The sequence below is a fragment of the Gastrolobium bilobum genome, unplaced genomic scaffold, assembly GCF_033153095.1.
Source record: "Gastrolobium bilobum isolate Gb01-03AN ecotype WA unplaced genomic scaffold, APGP_CSIRO_Gbil_v1 utg24877, whole genome shotgun sequence".
Lineage (NCBI taxonomy): Eukaryota > Viridiplantae > Streptophyta > Magnoliopsida > Fabales > Fabaceae > Gastrolobium > Gastrolobium bilobum.
The window spans coordinates 33,047-55,711 of NW_026896071.1; the positions used below are offsets into that span (position 1 = coordinate 33,047).

Below are 22,665 nucleotides of genomic sequence, written 5' to 3' on the forward strand. Positions count from 1 at the left end.
TAAATATGTAATTATTTCCAAAACTGCCATGAATGCGTAATTAATTTATTAAAAAATATTAAATTAATTTTTTTGTCCAAAAAGTTCCCTTAAGAAAGAGCTAGCCCCACCACGATATGGATGTTTCCGACTCAAACATGATTATTTCTTGTAAAGGATAATTGTGGTTTATTTAAAAAAAAAATTAAACTGGCAATATGTTAAACAAAAATTTAAATTATTTCCTCAAGAATTAAAAAATTATTATTAAATTATTGCATAATTTTAGAAAATAATCTTAAACCTACATTAATTGGGTAATTTATCTTAAATTTACATTAAATATGTCATTACAAAATTATTGACCTGCATACCTTAAATGAAAAAAAAAAACTTTTTTTTTCTTTTTCTTTTTCTTTTTCTGAAATAAGAGTCTCTCTACAGTACACTCTACTCACTATCTATTTTGCTTTTCCATAAAAACGACGTGGCGTTTGCCAATATTTTCACTCATCATTTTCATTACAACTTTACAAGCGAAGGGGAACATAACATACATAACTTCTGTCCCCGACTCTTCTCTGGTCCATTTCATCGATCGGCTCGGCTCGGCTGGACCCTCGAAGCCGCCAATCGCTGCGGCAGCTCCGGCCACCGTCTCATCTCCATCCTTCTTCTTCAGGTTTCTTTCTTTATCTCTTTCATCATTCATTTCCCCTTTTTCCCTTCATTTTACTCCAACCAAAAATCTTCGTTAGTTTTTATTTTTTCATTTTTTTTTTAAAGAAAAAAACCTAATGTCTCTGTTGTTTACCTAGGGCCAAATTCGATGATTTGAGCGCGGTAGATCTGAATGATGTAAATTAGGTTTCCTCGCCATTTTTGTTTTTGATCATGATTTGTCAGATCTAGCTAGTAAATCATGAAATAAATGACGAGACATTAGCTAGATTGGCGATGTGAGCTGCTGTATCGTATATGCATGAGTTCTCCTATGAATTTCGTTTAGTTTGAGCAGTAATCATCTCTTTGTTGTACGATGCGCGTTTTTTCAAGTTTTCAAAGACGGCTTGTTTATATTATTTCTTCTGTAATGTTCTGCGATTTGAAGAATGGCATTTGAACTGTGGAATTCTATCCTAAAAAAAAAATAAAAAATAAAAAATAAAATGTTTAAAGCTGGAAATGTTTTTTTTTGCTGATGGTGACAGATCTAACTAGGCTAAAAACTGGTTATCATGATTTGGTATTCCTTAATTATTAGTTATGTTTTTAGTACCTCAGTTAATTATTGATTGAAGGAGAGGAAAAGAATGTTTGTGTTTTGTGTTTTTAATTTTTTTTATCTGGGTCCAGACTCTTACTGACGTTGAGTTGTCACTGTCTTTTGGTTGCTATTGCAGTGTGTTTTGGTTTAGTTGCAAAGTTTTAGACTCTGAGAGGGAGATTGTGAACTTAGAAAGATGGTGAAGTTGACTATGATTGCTCGTGTTACTGATGGTCTTCCACTAGCTGAAGGACTGGATGATGGTCGTGATCTCAAAGATGCCGAATTTTACAAACAGCAAGTCAAGGCTTTGTTTAAGAATCTCTCAAGAGGGCATAATGAGGCATCAAGGATGTCGGTTGAGACTGGCCCTTATGTTTTCCAGTATCCTTTTCGTAAATATTCCATAATATGTCTGTGGTAGTCACGTAAGAATTGCTTGATTATCCTACTTGTTCTGCTATTATATTGTAAGGTACATCTAGTATTGAGTGTGGTGATAATCTTGAGCAATACTAATTGTATGAAAGATATAATGATGTCAGACAAATTAATGAGTGATTGCTAATTTATTAGAACTGTGGAGATGTCTATAGTTTGATGTTATTTTATGTGTTGTTGTCTTCCTGTTAGTGCTGGGCATCACATCCTCAGATTTGAGATGCTTGCCCGGGCATTCCTTTGTTCGTTAACATGTTTTTTTGTATCATTATATCTACAAATCTTTGGGTATTGGGCACTAGATGAAGCTATGGTCTGTTTTCTTTGTTTTGATAGATATCTCATTTGTGTATTGAATCAAAATTCAGATGGTGGAGCTTTTATATATGGTATGCATGTGAAAAATGGGATCCTATCCTGTTGCTACATAACCTTGCTTCTGAAGCAAGTTGATTAGTTACTTGTCTTCATCTGTCTTTGAATTTTGAGATCTATTATATGTTTGCATTAACTTTATTCGGAAGAGTCTCATAGCCTAAAATGACCTTGACAGAACCTTAGTTATATTATAGAAGGACGAGTCTGTTATTTGACAATGTGTGATCGTGCATACCCTAAGAAACTAGCCTTTCAATATCTTGAAGAGCTCAGGAATGAGTTTGAGCGTGTTAATGGGTCTCAAATTGAAACTGCTGCCAGACCTTATGCCTTCATTAAGTTTGGTATATATCAATTCTGATACAGCCATATATCATTTATCATTTCTAGTATTTTTCTCCTTTTCCACTGGTGTTTAATCTACCTTTTTTTTCCTTTTAAATGTTTAAAAGACACATTTATACAGAAGACAAAGAAACTTTACCAGGATACCCATACTCAGCGCAATATTGCTAAGTTGAATGATGAACTCTATGAAGTCCACCAGATAATGACTCGAAATGTGCAGGATGTTCTTGGTGTTGGTGAACAGTTGGACCGTAAGATATTCCTTGTATTTTCTGAATAATTTTAGTTTTAGCATTTTCTCTGCTGATTGCTTGGGATGCAGTATTAGTTACAACCTCCTTAATTTGAATATAATATGAAATTTGAGGCCTCTACTTTGTATACATCCACTGTAGTTGGGTTTGCTGATTGCCATCTTTCTTTAATAAATTCATTTATTTATTAAAAAAAAAAAAATGAATCATGGGTTTGGTGCTGTAATATGGCTCCCTCCCCGGTCCCCCTGCTAACATTTATTTTGTATTTCAGATTGATTGGCATACATTTGTCTGCTTACTTGGTTGGTCTTAGTAGTAAACTAAGCTTAGTTCAGGTTAATATCAATTGACTTGTCAGACTTTTGGCGTGAAAAGAGATAAAGATGCCATAGTTAACAATGTCCAACATCCTGTCCTTTCTAAACTTGTCTATGACATAAGTTTTTCTGATAGAAATCTTTATTAGTGCCTGTTTGGATCCTCTTATTTTTAAGCTAGAAGCTACTTATAAGCATAAGCTAGGCCAAACAGGTTTTGAAAAAAGCTCTTATAACGAAAAGCTCTTTTTTTTATAATGAAGAAAAAAGCTGAAAATTAAAAGCTCCTAGGAGGAGCTTTTTTTTAAGCTCTTATCTGTTTTTCTTGAATTGTGTGCTTTTTTTTAAAATGAAGAGTGATAAAGATAGAGAGAGAAATAATTTTCTTGAAATATGTGCTTTTAACTAATTTTTAAGCTAAATTTTTTATGTAATTTCCAAACAGCTTTTAACTTTTTTTTTTAAGCTCTTTTTTTTAGCTTTAGCTTATAAGTAGCTTCTAGCTTAAAAATAAGAGGATCCAAACAGGCTCTTAGTATCTCACAAATTGCAGATATGATCTCCAGTTAAGGGATAATTACCATTATAGGCTAAAGATTTCTTTGCCTTTTGATAATTTGGGAAAGGCTGCTGTTGTGAAAAGGCAATCATAGTGTGTCCTGGTTAATGTTAAATAGAAGGAAAATAAGATGATTCTCAAATAGGATGTTGGTTTTATCTAGATAAATTAACTTCAAATGTTTTGATCTCCTGTTCCTAGTTTCTTAACCTGGACAAGAGGTTATGTTTAAAGATTTCTCTGAGAAACTTCTGCTAAATTTTTATAGTTCCACACTTTCACCTCCACTACCTGATAGATGATCTCCTCTTATTTCCACTTCTCATGCAGCTTCAATTTCTTTTTGTATGTTTTGGTATGTTTGCTGTTACTTTCTTATGGAGTATGGAATTTATGTTCTATATTTGATTTCAAATTATAACATGCAGAGGTCAGCCAAATGTCCAGTCGTTTATCATCAGAATCTCGCATATATGCTGATAAGGCTAGAGATTTAAATCGACAGGTTAGTCATTTTCAGTTTTACTGCATCATGCATCTAATGATTTTGGTAATATAGCATTTTTTCCATTCTGGACTTTGATGCATGTTAATTTGGTTCTGACCTCTGGAACTGTCCTGCTGCAGTTGAAAATTGCTTTTAGCTAGGAATTGATTTTATAGTTTGGATAGAAGCATGCAATGTGCGGATTTTGTCTTTGAGCTATTATAATCTATGCATTTTCTATTGACTTTTACCTAGATATCACTACACGGATTTGAAACATGTCACTTTCTTTGCTTTTTGGATATACCTCTTTCCATTAGCTGGGAATATAAAGAAGAGAAATTGTTCTATTCATAAATCTGGTGCTGTGTTTCTGTTAGTTTAAAATGTTCCACCCTTATATAACCTTTTTTTATGTGCTAGTTTCAGTTTGTGTATCATGTGGTTAATTTGTAGCATTTGGTTGTCAGATAGAATTTATAACGATGGGCTATCATCAAATGACATACATTTGATCAGTTTATGGTCTTTTTATTTTTAAAAATTCATGAACATGGCATGGACTGCCTATGCCGACAGATAATGTATAGGTTAATATATTTAGTTTCTCCGAGGTTTCTATGTGCAGGTTAGCAATATTTCTTATCACAATTACTTGGGTAATCTGTTGTGCCAACCCTATAGCCTGTTTACCATTTTTCTTAAATTACAATGGTATTTTCCAGTGTGTTTGTATACTTTAATACAGAGAATGTTCTATTATTGTTGGATGTCAATGATAAGTTGATGGAGCTGATATAACCCTGCCTAGTGTTAAAAAGTGATGAGTTCCTTTGAAGCATCTGCCTTACATTTCGGTTCTAGTTATATTCAGCATTGCGGATATATAATTTAAAATCAAATATTTCCTGTAGGCTCTGATTCGGAAGTGGGCCCCTGTTGCTATTGTTTTCGGAGTTGTCTTCGTACTTTACTGGCTCAAAAATAAACTTTGGTGATCGAGCTCTATATGACATTTTAAACCTGGATTGTGCTGCTGAGGCTTCTTGCTTTTCTCCCATGACTATCCAGATTTGCATGGACTGGTGGCGAACCCTATAAGCATGAGATGATGTCTACCTTTTGTGGACAACTGGTTTAGAAAAAAACACTATCCTCTGTTACCTCTGAGCATGGCTGGATCAGGCTTTCTGGAATAGTAACCTTTTTACCTTTATATTAAGGAGCCACAAGATATGAGAAAACTTGATGTCCTTGGGGATGCATATAGACTTTTCTTCTTACTAATTACCAATTATTTTCAGGATTATTGCGTTAATGAGTTAAATATACTACCCCTTCGATTTTATTGTTTCCATTTGAGCAGCTGAATTAGAATTGCGTTTTACATTGTTGTTAGTAATAGTATAATGAGTGCTGTTGAATGCCTGTCCTTAGAAAGTTAGACTGGTGAACCTTCCTTATTTTTTTTCATTTTTACATTTTACTTGATCCTTACAAATGCTATGACGAAAATCTGCTGGATCCTACATCTAGCTTTTTAAAGGTGGTACTGTTACTGTTGCATTCGAAAGAGCAAGGTAATTTATAGTTTCTCTGTACTATGTTGATACAGAACTGTTATTTTAGGCTTTGTTTGGGAGTTTGGTGTGGAGGGGAAGGAAGGGGATACAAGGGAGGGGAAGGAAAGGAAAGAAATTGAAGGGTATTCTCTTTCTTTGTTTGGGAGTTAAAAAAATGATAAAGGAGAAAAATTGATGGTTAAAGCGATATTATTACTATTTTACCTTTTTTTAAATTAATATAATTATTATATTTTACAAATTAAATAAAATTTAAAATCTCTAACAAAATTATGTATGTACTTTTCACAGCACCAAAAAAGATCATATTTTTGATGAAATTTTTACGTTGCAAACGATGAAATTTCATCACAATTATTTTTTTCGTCGAAAAACGACGGAATTTTTCAATCGAGGAAAATTTTGACAAAAATAAATTTTCTATCGAAATTTTCAACAAAATTTAGTTTTCATCAAATGTTTTAAACGAAAAAAGAATTCTATAAAATTTTTTGACAACATTTTTCGTCCAAAATTTTGATGGAAATGTGTTCTGACGAAAATTTTGACAGAAATTGTTTTGTTAGAAATTTTGAGAGAAATGTTTTATTCGAAACTTTCGACGAAATTTAGATTTTGTAAAAAAGTTTGACATAATATTTTTCGTCAAAATTTTTTACGGAAATATTCTCTGTCAAAATTTTTGACAGAAATGCGTTCCGTTGAAAATTTTGATTGAAATATTTTTTATCAAAAATTTTGACGGAAATATTTTTCGTTGAAAATTTTCGATGGAAATGTATTTCGTTAAAAATTTCAACTGAAATTTTTTTTGCCAAAATGTTTAACGAAAATATTTCCGTTGAAATTTTTTGGCGGAATTTAAATTCTGTTAAGAATTTTGATGAAATTTTTTTTCGTCAACAATTTTCGATAGAAATGTGTTTCGTTGAAAATTTTGATGGAAATATTTTGCGTCAAATATTTCAATGAATATGTTTTTTGTGAAATATTTTGGCACAATTTAGATTCCGTAAAGAATTTTGACAAAAAAAAATTTCGTCAAATTTTTTTACAGATATATTTTTAGTCACAAATTTTGATGGAAATATTTTCCGTAAAATTTTTTGACGTAATTGTTTTACGTCAAAACTTTTCGATGAAAATGTGTTTCATCAAAATTTTGGACGGAAATATTTTCGTTAAAAGTTTCGACGGAATTTAGATTCTATCAATAATTTTGACTGAATATTTTTTTTCCGTACAAAATTTAGTAATTTACGTTCGTGAGTATGGCAAAATCTGGTCCGTCTCTAATTTTTTCTTTAGTTTTGACGGAAATATTTTTCGTCAATAAATTCTGTCGGTATTTGAGACTTTTCTAATAATATCGCATTTAAAAATGATTCACAATTATGTAGTTTTAACATTGGGTTTTATATTTCTCATTCAAAGAATTGAATTCTATGTTGTAGAGACAAAAAAACATGTGGGACCCGTATGTAAGAAAAAATTATGTGTAGGACTCACGTTGGCACGGAAATCGAAGGGTGTGTAGGAAAATTCAAATTCTCATGTTAAATGAGAATTATAAAACCTTTAACATTTTAATGCTAAGGGTAAATAAGTAATTTTAAATATTTTTCCCTTCAAATCCTCCAAATTGGGAGAACTTTAATTGTAAGAAGAATGAGGGTTTTGGAGGGTTTAGTAAAAATTCTCAAACTCTTCCCCTCCTTTTTTTAAAACTCACAAACAAGGGAAGGGCTTACTAAAACCCTCTATTTCCTTTCTCTCCTAAAACCAACTCCCAAACAAAGCCTTAAGGAATTATTGTTCGTGTATAGTTAATCAACCATTTGTTATCATTAAAGATGCACATAGTATTTTTTTTTAATTAAAAAATGTTTAATTTTTGTTATGATAATTAGATAAGATTTTCAAATTGAAGTGGTTTTATTTCTTAGAAGATAAAAAAGGTGAACTTTTGAAAAAAAAAGTATTTTGATATTTTTTCAAGAGTGAGTATATTATAACTATAAAAAAATTTCACAACTAACTTACTACCCATCACATCACCATTGGATCAAAGAGAGAGAATATTAAAAAGTGTTTGAAGAGAGAGAAAATGTTAATCTAACGGTGATTAGATAGGTAGTAAGTTGGTAGTGAAAAATTTTAGTAATGAGAATATTCTCCTCTTTATTTCAAAGCTTATGTAAATACACTTGTTTAAAATAAAGTGTAAAAGAAAAAAAAAATCCATCTTTATGGATGAATGTTTTGCGCTGATCTTGCGAATGAGAAATAATAGGAGCTTTGCGTACATTGTGTCGAACAGTATTGTCCGCCGAAGGACACATGGATTGTCATGGCTACAATTGGTCACAACTTTAATCTCAACATTAAACTTTTCTATAAGCTTTTTAGCTATAGTCAAAAATCATCTTTCGAATCTATGCACGCGTTGTAACAGTGGTAACGCTAGGAGTGTTAATGGGTTGAGCTGAATCAAGTTTTGATCTTAAAATGTTAAGTTTGTATTTAAATGTGTCAGTCTGAACAAGTCTGTTATCCGTTATGAATATAATTATCGGCATGTGGCCTGACTTATTTACAAAAAATAAAAGTCTGGTTTAACTTGTTTAAAAAAAAAGACAACAAAAATTTATCCAAACAGAATATACAATCAACAACACTAGTAATTCCATAGATATTCATAAATTTAATGTACATCTAAACAACATAACATAGAACAAAATTATTCAAAAAATCTGTTTAACCAATAAAATGGGATGAAATAGATTGAGGAGAGACAGAGGACTACTAAAAGTAGTATAAGAAATATAAAATAAAAATTAATATACTAGGCAAGTCTGGGCAGCTCTAAGGCCGAGCTTTTGAATTGGAGTCTAATGCCTTTTTATTAAACGAGCTTTTATACAAGTCCAAGCCTAATTCTAACAATTAATTTTAGACATGTAAATTCAAGCCTTCACGAGCCGAACAAAGACCCTAAACGACCTTGGTTCGTTTACTAGGTAACATATTGGAGTAGATATGTACGAGTCTTGAACAAATTTGAACATAATCTTTTATGTTAAAATGCATATAAAATGTTAGGACATCTGATATGCGACTAAGATTATTGTTTTTAAAACTAGAAAAATTTAAAGGTTTAGAATTTTAGTCAAAAATTTTCGTTTGAGATTTTTTTTAAACAAAAAATTATTAATACTTTTAGTTCGATTATCTATTATTATATTATCCAATTTAAATACAATATAAGCATTAATTTAATCAATCAATTAAATCAAATCAAATATAATACAAAAGTTTTCCTATTTAATTCCTAGTTGGTTTTTAAATTATTTGAATTATTCTTGGACATATTCTGATTTCTCATATCACATGAGTTTATTTAAACAAAGATGTTATGCAAAAAAAAATTAACCATTCACTTATAGATTAACAGTTATTATTGCTAAATTTTTTATACAATGATAGTGCTGAGTTTTGAACTAATGAACTCATGCAGGTTACTCAAATTCATCATCACTGCACCAATTCTAGTGGCTTGCGGTTATTAATTAAAATGATCATTTTTTCCCTCTGTTTTATAAATGAATTAATCATTAATAATTTTTAACGACAAATTAATTAAGAATAATTAATTACCTTCTTCTTTTATCTATTTTACGTGCTCGTAATAATTATGAGTTCTTTAAAAAAATTGGACATCGAAGACAAAGAATGAAGAAGAGGAAAGAGTAATTTTTTACTTTCCCTTTGATTTTTCGTTAAAATTATGGAATCAGTAAATACTCTTTTAGGTCCCTAATAAAAAATATGGTTGCCATTTTAGTTCTTTACCAAAAAAAATTAGTTAGTTGGTCCCGATGAAATTCAAAGTGGACCCATTTTAGTCTATTTGAGGGATTAATATGGGTTTTTTTTGAATTTGTGAGGGACCACGATTTCAACTAAATGGGTCCATTTTGAATTTGTTAGGGACTTCGAGACTATTTTTTTTCGTAAGGAACTAAAATGGGAACCTGTTTTTTGTTAGGGACCAAAAATGATATTTACTCTTACGGAATATGGATGGACCAAGGACCTGTTTGGATGAGCTTTTTTTTCTCCTGAAGTTGCTTTTTTTTTTGTTGAAAAAAAGCACTTTTCTTTTTTAGTTCGTTTGGATGTCTGCTTTTAAAAAAAGCAGAAGTCACAAAAAAAATTAAAAACCTACTTTTTTCTGAAACTAAAAATTTTAACTTCTAAAAAAAACAGAAATCAAAAGTCAAATATTTTTTTTCAAAATCTAAATATTTTTATAAAAATATAAATAGCTTTAACTTTTGTAAAAAAGACTTCTAAAATAAAGAAGAGATAAAAGTAAGTGCAAACAAACAGGCTCCAAGTCATCTGGGCCTACCCAAAATGAAAGTACATTATAATTTCATAAAAAACAAAGGGTACATTAGCAAATTTCATATTCTCTTCGGACATTCGCCATTTAAGTAAGAAAAGTGTGTGAGAAATTTGAACCTGATTTTGCAACGGTCATAAACTCATGAAGTTACCATCTTTTTTGACACACACATATATATATGAAACTCTCAACTGAATCATTCAGGAACCATAGCTTGCCCATCAATGGAGATCTTAGATTCAAGGTTGGAACTGCACGAAATTAACACCAGCGAATCTGAAGGATCCGACCCGGGTTCGGACTGGGTCGATTCGGAAGAAGACTCCGATTACGACATGCTTGATGAAACCCATAGCAAGTTCTCAAACCTCACACTCAGGAAAAAGGCAAAAGCGTGGTAATCTTATGATCCCATTTGACCCCATTATTCAAAATGGAATTTTTAAGCCTTATTTCGTGGTAATTTGGTGTTTGCAGCAATGTTGAAGGTAAGGGTCTGGAAACGACTGCAGATTCTTTCGAGGAGAAGTTTGAAAAAGTTCAGAAAACAATCGATGGTTAGTCCCTTTTTCCAGATTCTTGTTCTTTTTGAGTTTCAGAGTGAAGAGGAAAATGAAAGGTGGAAGCTTTTGCTGCTTTTTGAGGAGTTAATAGGGATATGGAGCTGCTTAACTAACAAAACATGATGTGGGTTTATGTTGGTTTTAAAAAGTTTCATATCTGACTCTCATTGTTTTGGTTGGCAGAGGGAACACTAGAGAAATTGAGAGTGGATGAATGCAAGTTGTATTTGAGGAAGAATTGTCTGAGGCTAACTGGAAACAAGGACACACTCATCCAGCGCATAAAGGAGCATCTAGAGTAATTATTTATTTATTTTATGAACAAGAAGTAGTTATATAGGAAAACTGTATGGTTTATCTGATTTTGTGTGATTTTCAGGATTATAAATGGTGGAGGGGAGAAAAAGTACCCGCCTTCTAGCTTTGTATTGAATTGCAAAGGTGAGTACTGAGTACTTATCAATTTTTAAATATGTTGATCTAAATGTAGCATTTCTGAAAATTTAAATATGTTGATCTAAATGTAGCATTTCTGAAAATTATAACCACCAAGTATCTGGATCAACTTGTAAGAGGTTGTTAGCTTAAACAGTAGTCTCGAGTTCTAGTCCCTAAGAAGGCAGCTGTGTTAAAACTTGATAGTTGATAGGGACAGATTTCCCACCCATATGGTCTTATCCACCCAGCTTGAGTCGGATTAGTCCAGTATTCATGAACAGATGGATAATATCAAATATCTATATATACATACTTGTTATAGGTCAATGATATTTGTTTAAAAGAAATAGTCCAAATGCTACTAACAAAGATAATATTCAGAGTCCAGTGTCCCACTTCCATAACACTTTTTTCAAAATATCTGTTTAGCCATTCACCGATATCTCCAAAAAAAAAAAAAAAAAAAACCACTCCCCGTTAAACCCGACTAGAGAGTGTGGGGTGGAGAAAATCCTTTTACGCAGTCTTATCCTTGCATAATTGCAAAGAGGCTGTTTCCTGGATTCGAACTCATAACCTTTCAGTCATGAAAAAGCAGTTTTACCACTGCTCCAGTCTGCCCTCTTTCCCCGATATCTCCAATATTAAGGAAATTAAATATATTTTCTTTTGACTTGTTTATATCATTTACAGTTCTGATTTCCATAATCCGTTTTAACAATTTTTATAATATATTGTATCCTCTAGAAGTGTAATCACAATCGCTTATGTTTGTTGGTAACTTGGTTGTGTCTCTCAAATTCTGTAGGCCTTGAATTTTTTTTATAATCTCAGGCTTCAGAATCTGAAAATTTACTTTATGCAGGTGATGCATGCACTGGTGATGTTGTTTTGTTTGAGCAAAATGTTTATGAAATGTAAGCTTTTCTTTTGGTTTATTTCTTTTCTCTGTTTCAATGCATTTATAGATGGCAGAGATCTCACCATTCTACATTTTTTATGCACTAAAATTTTTGAAGAAGGCATGCATTTATACATACTTCAGGAAGCTTGACATATGGTTAGGAGATAGTTTCTAAACAGAAGCTGTGAACATAATTCAAATATTATCTCATCCTTATCCCCAGACCCCAGTGTTGTTATCATAGGCGAAGCCAGGGGCTGTTAGGGTGGGCGCCCGCCCCCCTGAAATTTAGAGAAAGAAAAAAAAAATTAGAGTAAATAACATGTAAGCATGCTGATTGGTCGAGGAAGCTTCGTACTTATCCAAACCGAATGAAAGCATGGACGCGTGGTGATTTTTGCCGCATGGTGACTGTATTAACAAATGTGCCTATTATCATGGAAGCTTTGTAATGGTGTAAATATCAATTTTCGCCCCCCCAAGGATTTTATCCTGGCTCCGCCACTAGTTGTTATGCTTACTAGTACATGCCGTTAGATATTGTCCATTGGATAACTGACATCTAAAGGAAATTAAGATCATTGCTACAATTACTGCCATCTTCTTCCAGATTCCTTATAAGAATTGGTTTTCTCAGGTTCAACATAGTATCCAGGAGTGCCAGTGGTCCACCTTGTGGCAAAAGAATTGTTGCAGGCCGTATAGTGAAAGAAAGTTATGGTTCTGCCAAACAGCAACATACATTTACGGTGAGAAGAAGTTTTAGATAGTTCGTACTGACCCTATATGGTTGTTGTATAAGGCATCAATGACTTAAGCAGAGGCTATTTGCAAAGTAAAATTGTGCTATTATACAAGAAGAGTATCTGTCGCTTGTGTACCAAGCTTCACAAATCTTTAGACCTACAGCCTCCATTTTCTCGAAAGAATCTTTTGTTATATCCCAATAAAGATGCACATTATCTGTCTTTGGTAGCAGTATAATTTATTAAGCAACTAGCAAATAGGCTTTCTTTGAACCATTCTTTGGTTCTTCCATTATAACAATATGCATTTACTTGTTCTGGTACAGATTGAAGTTCTCTGGAGCAAGGGAGAACAGCCTCTCCCTCCCCTTTACCCCCTACTGATTAAGGGTCGAAACCTTTATAGGTTGAAGACTTTGAGACAGGTTCCTCATTGGGCAGCATTCCTTCTTCTGATATCATTTACTTGTTCCAAGTTCATTTAATGTTTCCTATGTACATGTCTTTAATTCAGAAATGGAAGGATGAAGAGAAAAGGCTGAAAATCTTGATGGAAAAACACTCTAGGGGATCTCTTGCTAGGGCAGATAGAGAAGGAAGGATACAAGAAAAGGAGAAGAGAAAAACAATTATGAAAAATAGGTACTTAAAGTATCTTGTCTTCTTACATTGTCAATACTAACTCTATTTATGTTTACAAAATAATTTCATATACTTCTGCACTGTACATGTTCAGGGTCTCCAAAAAGGATTCAGTAAGAAACCAATGTCAATCACATTCACACATTACATTGTCACAATATCAACCTCAAGAAACAAACGTATCCATTAATCCAGAAAAGTCAGAATTTCCATCTCGAAATTCAGGTTCATCTGCCAATACAAGAAAAGAAACATCTGCTATTGTAAATAAACCAGAAGCTGTAACTGAACAGTGTGGTAAGTCTGTTATGGGGTTTGACAAACTGGGAAGATCCATTGATTCAGGAAGAACATCATTTGTTGTTCACTATTTACATAATCAGCAAGCTTTGAATCACTCAGCTTTCAATATTGATCATATGCGGGAAGCTGAACTTAGTGCAAATCACAATTGCATTGACTTACTTTCCAGAGGAAAACGAACTATTATTGAGAAACACCACACTTTCAGTGCTGAGACAAACGGATTTACAGAGAGGAATCATCATAGGAAGCCTTTGGCAAGTGCAAATCAGTTTCATCCATTGATGCTCAACAGAGAAAGTTATAAGCCAAAACAACTGTGTAGACATTATTCCCGTGGGAGGTGCTATTTTGGGGACAACTGCAAATTTTTACATGATTTGAGCAACAAAGGGAATGCATGAATCAAAACTTTTTTTGTAGTGATATCATTTTACTGATACTGCGGAATTAAAATGATGTTTTTTATTGAAAAATAGATCTACTGGATTGTGTTACAAATGACATAATATCACACATTGTTCCATTTTTTTCTTTTCTTCTTTTTTTTTTTCAAATAAGAGGGCAAGCTTGGAGTGGTGATAAAGTTGTTCATTTGTGACTGAAAGGTCACAAGTTCAAATTTGAAAAATAGTCTCTTTGTAAATATGCAAGAGTAAGGCTGTTTATAAAGATTGTCTTCACCCTTATCTCGTTATTTGATGTTTAATGGAGAGCGGTTGGTTTCTTTTTTCAAATCGACCATTATTCTTACATCAAAATTACGTCTTTCGTGCAAATGAGACTGGCTTTAAGAAGGTACAATAACATATTAGGATCACAAACCACATATGTAGAAATATTAAGGATATAATTTTGAGGGTTACACTAAAGAAAATAAAGAATATAATTAATCTCAATGAGGGTTGACTCAATTAGTACAATAAAATCAAATTATGTCAACTCAAAAAGGTTTCGAGTACAACTGCTGCTGGTAAAGATGGGTTAGGCGCGTACATCCACGCGCGCGAAAGAAATTCTCTCTGATAGGGTTTCAGATACTTTTTTTGCTGCGAATTCGATGGACGAAGTGATGGATGCGAGTGTTGAGGCTATGCTAATGGCGAGGAAGAGTACGAAGAGGACCAAGAGCGGGGAGGAGATACCGATGGAGATGAAGATGAGGGAAGCTGTAATGGGATTCCAATCTGGTTCAGGTTTGAATGTGAAGCAACATTCCTTTGCTGACGTTACTGGTGAGGAGAATGGAGTAGCTGCGGAGACTATGCCTTGGTTAGCTGAGGATGAAGACCCCGATCTGGAGCCTCTGGACCCAAGCTTGGGCGAGATTTCTGAGTGGGGTTTTCAAACGATTTACAGGGAAGATGGTTTGGTAGAGATCAGGAGCAATAGAGAAGCTAGGGCCAGGATGAGGCAACGATGGAGAAACGCTCTTATTGTCAAGCTGTTGGGGAAGAGGATTGGGGTGGGTTATATGAAGAAAAAATTGGAATCTCTTTGGGCCAAAGCAGGAAGTATAACGGTGGCTGATCTAGGCAACGAGTTCTTCTCGGTGAGATTCAGTTCGTTGGAGGACCTTAATCTGGAAATTACGGGTGGCCCCTGGATCATCCTAGGCCACTATCTCGCAGCTAGGAAATGGGAACCTTGTTTCAAACCGGACAGTGCCAACATCCACAAGGTGGCAGCATGGGTTCGGCTACCTGGGATCCCCCAAGAATACTGTGAGTTTCTTCTTCTTAACCAGCTGGGTACCATAATTGGTAAAGTGTTGAAAGTAGATAGAACCACATCGACAGGTCATAGGGCTCGATTTGCTAGAGTGTGCATTGAGTTAAACTTATCTCAGCCACTGAGAGGGGAGTACATTCTTGATGGAGATAGGAAGAAGGTGGAATATGAAGGCTTATTTCTAATATGCCTTAAGTGTGGAAGATATGGGCACAACTCAGATGCTAGTCCAGACTTTGTCAGGCATGTTCCTGCTGAAAAAGAGACTCCCATCCCTGATCAACCAGTGAGGGATCAGTGTACATAAAGAGTAAGCCCGTGGATGGTAGTTCAGCGTAGGAAGAGAGTCCAACAACAATATCAAAGAAAGGAGACTACAGGTGGTAGGAAATTTGGGGAAGATATCTCCAACATGAAAAACCCGAAGGAGGCAGATGCTGTTGTTAGGATTGCTAAGAATGACAGTGTTATGACTAAGGTACCTAAGGAGAATGAGGGAAAGAAGAGGTCAGTTATTTCCACTTCAAGTGGAATGAATTTCACTGTTGTAGCAGTTAGCCAGCATAGGAAAAATACAGGGTATAAATCACCTGTGCCTGTAGTGAGGAAACAAGCTGCTAAGAAATCCAAGTCTAAAGGTAAGGGAGTGGATCAACCCTTTTCTTCAGGTGCTGCCTCATCTGGTAGCTTGGTGGAACAGAAGAGTAATAGTGTGGAGGGCCACATGAGTGATGGGAATTACAAGGGTGAAAGATGGGGAGACTTGATGATGGCTCTAGAGACCTCCATGGAGGAGGGTAATCCTGAACAGACAGGGGAACACACATCAGAGGGGTTGCTGTCCATGGGGAATGATGTGGATGATCCAGTCCCACCTGATATAAGCTTGCTACATGACTCTAAGAAGAGTAATGACCAGGCAGGTATGGAGGTTGGTCTTACTTTAGATGCTTTTTTAATCAATCCCATGAGTGTTGAATGTAATACTGTATGTAACACAGAGGATGCTGTTGATAGGGAATATGTTTCTGTAAGTCAGGATTTAAGTAGCAAGTGCTTTATTAACTTGCATTTACATCAAAATTCAGTATGAATATTCTTTCTTGGAATTGTAGAGGGGCTGCTAAAAAGCAATTTAAGAGTACCTTTTCTAGATTTTGTAGAAAGTATAATGTAGGAGTAGCTGTCATTCTTGAACCAAGAGTGAGTGGTTCTAAAGCTAGTAGAATAATTCGTAGTTTGGGTTTTTCTAATCATTTGACTGTTGATGCTCATGGTTTTTCTGGAGGAATCTGGGTTGTTTGGAATATCAAGGATGTGGTGGTTACTCTTATCTCTCAACATGAGCAGTTTGTGCATTGTTGGGTGGAATTTCCTGGTTTGAAGGGTTTCTTCTGGACAGCCATTTATGCTAGCCCTCATGTAACTAGTAGACAAGTGCTTTGGGAGGAATTGAAACATATTGGCAGAAGTATGGATGAGTCCTGGTTGCTAACTGGTGACTTCAATGAGATAGCCTTAGCTTCTGAGAAGAGGGGAAGGGGACCTGTAGATATCAACAAGTGTAACCTTTTTGCTAATGTTCTCAATTCTTGTGGAGTGATGGACTTGGGGGGTGGAGGAAATAGGTTCACCTGGAAGGGTCCTAAGTTTCTTAACTTGGATAGGGTGTATAAAAGACTTGATAGAGCAGTTGGAAATGAGGGGTGGAGAGCTATTTTTGAGGAGGATGATGTCCTTGTTTTGCCTAGGCTTTTCTCTGACCATAATCCAATTCTGGTTAGATTGGGGAAAGAATATTCTTGCTGGAGGGAGAGGCCTTTTAGATATTTGGCAGCTTGGCAGTATGATGACAGATTCATTCCATTTCTAAAAGCTAGTTGGAAGCCTGATGTTGGGTTGGTGGACAACTTAGTTTCTCTTGTGCCCATGCTAAAGGATTGGAACAAGAATGTCTTTGGTTTCATACAATTTAGAAAAAACAGAATCATAGCTAGAATGGAGGGCATCCAAAGGCAGCTTAGTTCTTGTAACAGCAATAAACTGGAGAAGCTTGAGGCTGAACTGAAAAAGGAACTCAATTTCATTCTTGATCAGGAGGAGCAATTATGGCACCAGAAGTCCAGGGGGGGTTTGGATCAAGGATGGAGACAGAAACACTAGCTTATATCATGCTAGTACTGTCATTCGAAGGAAAAAGAATAAAATCTTGAAACTCCAGGATGATAGAGGTCATTGGGTGGCTGAAGAGGAGGAGCTTATAAAATTAGCAAGGGATTTCTTTTTGAATCTGTTCAAAGATAACTCTGTAGAACCACTTTGGTTTAATACTAAGAACTCTTGGCCGAATATAAGGGATGATCAGGTTGTTAATCTGGGGCTGGACCTTTCTTTTGAGGAAGTGAAGAGGGCCTTTTTTCAAATGTCTCCTTTGAAGGCTCCTGGGGCAGATGGTTTTCTTGCAATGTTTTATCAAAAAAATTGGGAGATGCTTAAAGCTCAAATTTTTAATTGCATGCAGCACTACCTGAAGAATCCTAGTCAGATAGGTGAGATTAATCATACCCTGATTGTACTAATTCCCAAGATAGATAGGCCTTGCTTGATGAAACAATTTTGGCCTATTGCCTTGTGCAACACTATCTATAAAGGTTTCAGTAAGATTCTAGCCAATAGAGTGAAGCCTATTCTAGAGGAGCTGATATCCCCTAATCAAGCCAGCTTTGTGCCTAGGAGAAACATCCAAGACAATATAATCATTGTGCATGAATTAATTCACTTTATGCATAGAATGAAAGGAAAAAAAAAAGGTTTTTTTCAGTCAAGATTGACCTTGAAAAGGCCTATGACAAGCTGAGCTGGAAGTTTATAAGATCTGTCTTGGAGGAATTGCAATTGCCTGGAACCTTGGTGGAAGCTATTATGGGATGTGTGTCTAGCCCCAGCCTAGAGGTGCTTTGGAATGGTGCTAGAACTGACAAATTCCAATCACAAAGGGGAATAAGACAAGGGAACCCTTTGTCCCCTTATATTTTTGTTCTCTGCATGGAGAAATTATCCCATTTGATTTTGGATGAAGTGGAAAGAAAATATTGGGTCCCCTTGAGAGAAGGTAGGTCTGGTCCCCCTATTTCCCATATCATGTTTGCTGATGATATCATCTTGTTTGGAGAAGCAACTTTGAGCCAGCTCAACTGCATCACTACTTGCTTAGACAGATTTTCCAAGATGTCTGGTCAGTGTGTCAGCTTTGAAAAGTCATGCATTTATTTCTCTAAAAATGTCAAACAGAAAACTATGCAGAATATTTCTGATGTCAGTGGCTTCAAGATGGTCAAGAATTTTGGTAGATATTTAGGGTCTATGATGAGGCATGGCAGGGTAAGGAAGGACCATTATGCTGAAGTTATCTCTAGAGTTCAGTCTAGACTCCAAGGTTGGAAATCCAAGTGTCTCTCTTTGGTCGGAAGAATCACACTTGCAAAAAGTGTAATTTCTGCCATACCTTGCTTCCATATGCAGAACAATGTGCTGCCAGTTCATGTATGCAATGACATAGAAAAGATGCAAAGAAACTTTATATGGAGAGATGAGGAATCTAAGAGGAAGGCCCATTATGTTGCCTGGGAACAGATGTGTCAACCAAAGGAATGTGGAGGGCTTGGCATTATCAATTTAAGGTTGCAAAATGAAGCTTTCATGCATAAACTAGCTTGGCTGATTGTAAATGATCATAACAGCTTGTGGGTTCAAGTCTTGCTTGGGAAGTATGGTAGAAAAGTTGATCCCAACCGAAGCTTAATAGCTAAAAAGAGTGATTCTATTCTCTGGAAGAATATTTGTCTAGCTCGAAGCAAGATTTCACAGCAGCTGGAGTGGGTTATCAGGAATGGCAAGTCTGTTTTCTTTTGGACTGACAAGTGGGGAGGTTGGCATAAGACTATGTTAGAGCTGGCTTCAATTAAGCCTCCTATGACTGACCTGTATTATAAGGTTAGTGATGTAGTTGACCCTATTTCAGGAGAGTGGAACTGGAGCTACCTGGATGAGCATCTGAGTTCTTCTATTTGCAGAGAGCTAAGAAAGATCCCTCCTCCTAATCCTAGCAATTCTGAGGAAAGGCTCTTCTGGAAGAGAATTAAATCAGGTAAATTTGTGGTGAGGAATGCTTACTGCTGTCTCTTAAATTCCAATCAGGAGAGGGATAAAATTTGGACGTCTGTGTGGAAATGGAGGGGTCCTTATCGAATAGCTGTGTTCTTATGGCTAGCTTGCCTTGATAAGCTACCAGTCAGGAGCATCACTTGTCACTGGAGTGGTGGGGAAGTGGTTTGTCCTATCTGCTTAAGGGGTAATGAAAGTTTGATGCATGCCCTTAGAGATTGTATAAATGCTAGGAGCATTTGGGAGGCTTGGTTTGAAGGTAAGACTCCTGCGACTTTTCTCAGGTTTGAAGGATTGGAGTGGTTTAAAGTTAATTTGCGGAGGCCTTTCACTTCTCGTTTCTGGAAATCTTGGGAAGAAATATTTTTTTGTAACTTGTTGGTTCCTGTGGAAGTGGAGGAATGCCACCATCCATGAAGAGCTGTTCTCTAGACCCCAGGATCCGCTGCATAGGATTCTGTGCTTTTTGCAGGACATGAAGAGAAGCAGCAGCTGTGAGCCTTCTACTGTGGTTAATAATCTAGCTGTTATCCTTGGTGATTCAGTGCAGGTTAATGTCCATGAAGGGGTTAAAATATTTGTAGATGGAGCTGTTAACATGTCTACTAGTATTGGTGCTTGTGGAGGGGTTGTTTGCTCATATAAAGGGGATTGAATTAGTGGGTTTTCATGCAATTTAGGATTCTGTTCCTCATTGGAAGCAGAACTGGTTGGCATTCTCCATGGACTCAAGACTGCAGTGCAGTTAAACCTTGCTGACATATGGATGGGTTGTGACAGCATTGAAGCTATTTCCTGCTTGGAGGCTGATTCTGAAGCCTACATATTTTCTGAGTTAATTGATAGTATCAGGAAACTTGTTTTCTCCTTTGATCATTTTCACTTAGAATATGTTCCTAGGGAGGATAATTCTGTTGCTGACTTTTTAGCTAAGATGGGTTTGGAATATAAGGGGGAAGAGTTGAGGTTGTTTCCCTCTCCCCTTGGTAGAGTAGAATTTACTTGAGGTTCTTTTATGCAGAAATTGTTGTTGGAGCATGTAAGCTGTAACATGCATCAGCTGACTTTGTAGTTTTTCTGGGCTAGGCCCTCCTTTTATATCAAAAAAAAAAAAAAGGTTTTGAGTTCAAAAGTAAAAGACAACTTAACAGTTCAAAGTTATATAATACATCATATCATTCGCCGTTATTATGAACTTTTGTCTAAAGCCTATCCTCACCCTCAAAGATACAAATCCATTATAATGCATTACTGGTTTACTAGTTTTTCTTAGTTCTGGTGCATATAACTGAAATTGGAAATTTTGGTGCATTCTTATATGAATTTATTTTATACTGAAAAAGCTCTTTAGTCCAAAATTCTCCCGAACATTTTGATTGTAAACTTTCCTGGAACCAAAATAAAACTAATCAAAACTCAAACTGTCAGTTAATAATTTAGGATTATAATGATTTTGGATAAAGGTGTTGTTTGGACCTTTTTTAGTCCTTTAACTCTTGATCTCCTACATCTTCTTCCTTTCCCCATCATTTTCTTTATCTCTTTTCCCTTTCCCTATCTTCTTCTTCTTTATTTATTTATTTATGCCCCTTTTATTTTTATTTTTATATATAGGGGAGGTTATAATTACTATCTCTTGTTCTTACTACTAAATCTTAAACGTTGATTTTCATCAATCTAACAGTTGTAATTTATTGAGTCATACTTATTAATTAATTATTAATTTTCAATTACTTATAACTGTTAGATTAGCGAAAATCAACGGTTAAGATTTAATAGTAAAAGGTAGTATGAAAAAGAAGTAGTAAGTATAACATCTCCCTTTTATATATATATATATATATATATATATATATATATATATATATATATATATATATATTACTATTGTATTTTTTATTTTTATCATTCCGTTCATACCTTTTATTTGAATTCATCTATCACCAATCACCAATGCTAATTTTATTTTATTTTTGGTAAACAATCACCAATGCTAATTAATTTGGACTAAAAGTGTCATTGTTGTTATTTGGTTTTGGAATGCACGCAAGCCTCCATTGTAATTGTTATATGTCCTTCAAAGTTCACAATAACGTCCCGACTTAACGCTTGGTTACCTAATAATAATCATTCAATAAAAAACAAAATTTATAACAGGTGGGCACAGCTATGAATAAACTTGTGCATTAAAAATGTGTTCAGATGGTCTTTTTTTAATCAATAAGTAACTATTTTTCAAAATAATTTTTTCTATTTAATACCTGCATTTTGGATGTAACTCAAACAAAAATTAAAATGATATATATATATATATATATATATATGTCATGTCACCTCAGAACTACGTCGTTTTGTAAATCAAAAAAATTAATGAAGGGTATTTTGATATGACATAAATAAACTCATATATATATATATATGGGGTTTATATTTCTGCAACTGTTGTACTTGCAACAGTTAAATACTTGCCATATATATACGTGAAAACATTAAATATAGAAAATCATAACCATACAAAAGATAAAAGCATTAAATGTGAGGAATCATATTATACATATGTCATTATTGTACGTAAATCGGCTGTAGAAATAATTTTACCTATATATATATATATATACCTATATATATATATATATATATAAGATATGATATTGTTACTACTAATTAATGTTACTATCAATGTCACTACCAGTTTGTTTCATCGTTAGATTGATTATGTTGATCCCACGATTCTTATTTAACTTTCTAAAAATCTTCTTTCTTCTCCCTATATTTAATACTTTATATTTATTTCCACCTTTGTATGGTTATGATTTCTCATATTTAATGCTTTCACATTTAATATGGGGAATCATAATCATACAAAGGTGAAAATAAATATAACCGTTGGATTAACATAATCGATCTAAAGGTGAAACAAACTAATAGTGACATTGATAGTAACATTAATTGATAGTAACAATATCCTCTCTATATATATATATATATATATATATAAATATATATAGGCAAAATTATTTCTACAGTCGCTTTACGTATAGCAATGACAGGTGTATGATTATGATTCTCTACATTTAATGCTTTCATCTTTTGTATGGTTATGATTCCTCACATTTAAGGCTTTCACATATATATATATATATATGA

At 34.4% G+C, this 22,665-nt stretch overlaps 3 protein-coding genes across 3 annotated transcripts; all 3 read left to right on the top strand.

Annotated features, from left to right (window-relative positions):
* Window positions 1-504: 504 nt before the first annotated feature.
* Window positions 505-5,386, top strand: LOC133297636 (25.3 kDa vesicle transport protein SEC22-1-like). Its single transcript, XM_061496803.1, has 6 exons — window positions 505-661; window positions 1,383-1,630; window positions 2,249-2,409; window positions 2,518-2,664; window positions 3,975-4,051; window positions 4,948-5,386. The coding sequence occupies exons 2-6, from the start codon at window positions 1,443-1,445 to the stop codon at window positions 5,029-5,031; spliced, it is 657 nt and encodes a 218-aa protein (XP_061352787.1). The 5' UTR covers window positions 505-661; window positions 1,383-1,442; the 3' UTR covers window positions 5,032-5,386.
* A 4,865-nt stretch (window positions 5,387-10,251) lies between these two features.
* Window positions 10,252-14,027, top strand: LOC133297638 (zinc finger CCCH domain-containing protein 62-like). Its single transcript, XM_061496805.1, has 9 exons — window positions 10,252-10,424; window positions 10,505-10,584; window positions 10,774-10,888; window positions 10,970-11,031; window positions 11,894-11,945; window positions 12,570-12,681; window positions 13,005-13,103; window positions 13,193-13,320; window positions 13,415-14,027. Exons 1-9 carry the CDS (start codon window positions 10,252-10,254, stop codon window positions 14,025-14,027), a joined length of 1,434 nt encoding a protein of 477 aa, XP_061352789.1.
* A 1,649-nt stretch (window positions 14,028-15,676) lies between these two features.
* LOC133297639 (uncharacterized) lies at window positions 15,677-20,524 on the top strand. Its single transcript, XM_061496806.1, has 6 exons — window positions 15,677-16,407; window positions 16,470-17,465; window positions 17,548-18,079; window positions 18,145-19,802; window positions 19,918-20,132; window positions 20,223-20,524. Exons 1-6 carry the CDS (start codon window positions 15,677-15,679, stop codon window positions 20,522-20,524), a joined length of 4,434 nt encoding a protein of 1,477 aa, XP_061352790.1.
* Window positions 20,525-22,665: the final 2,141 nt, after the last annotated feature.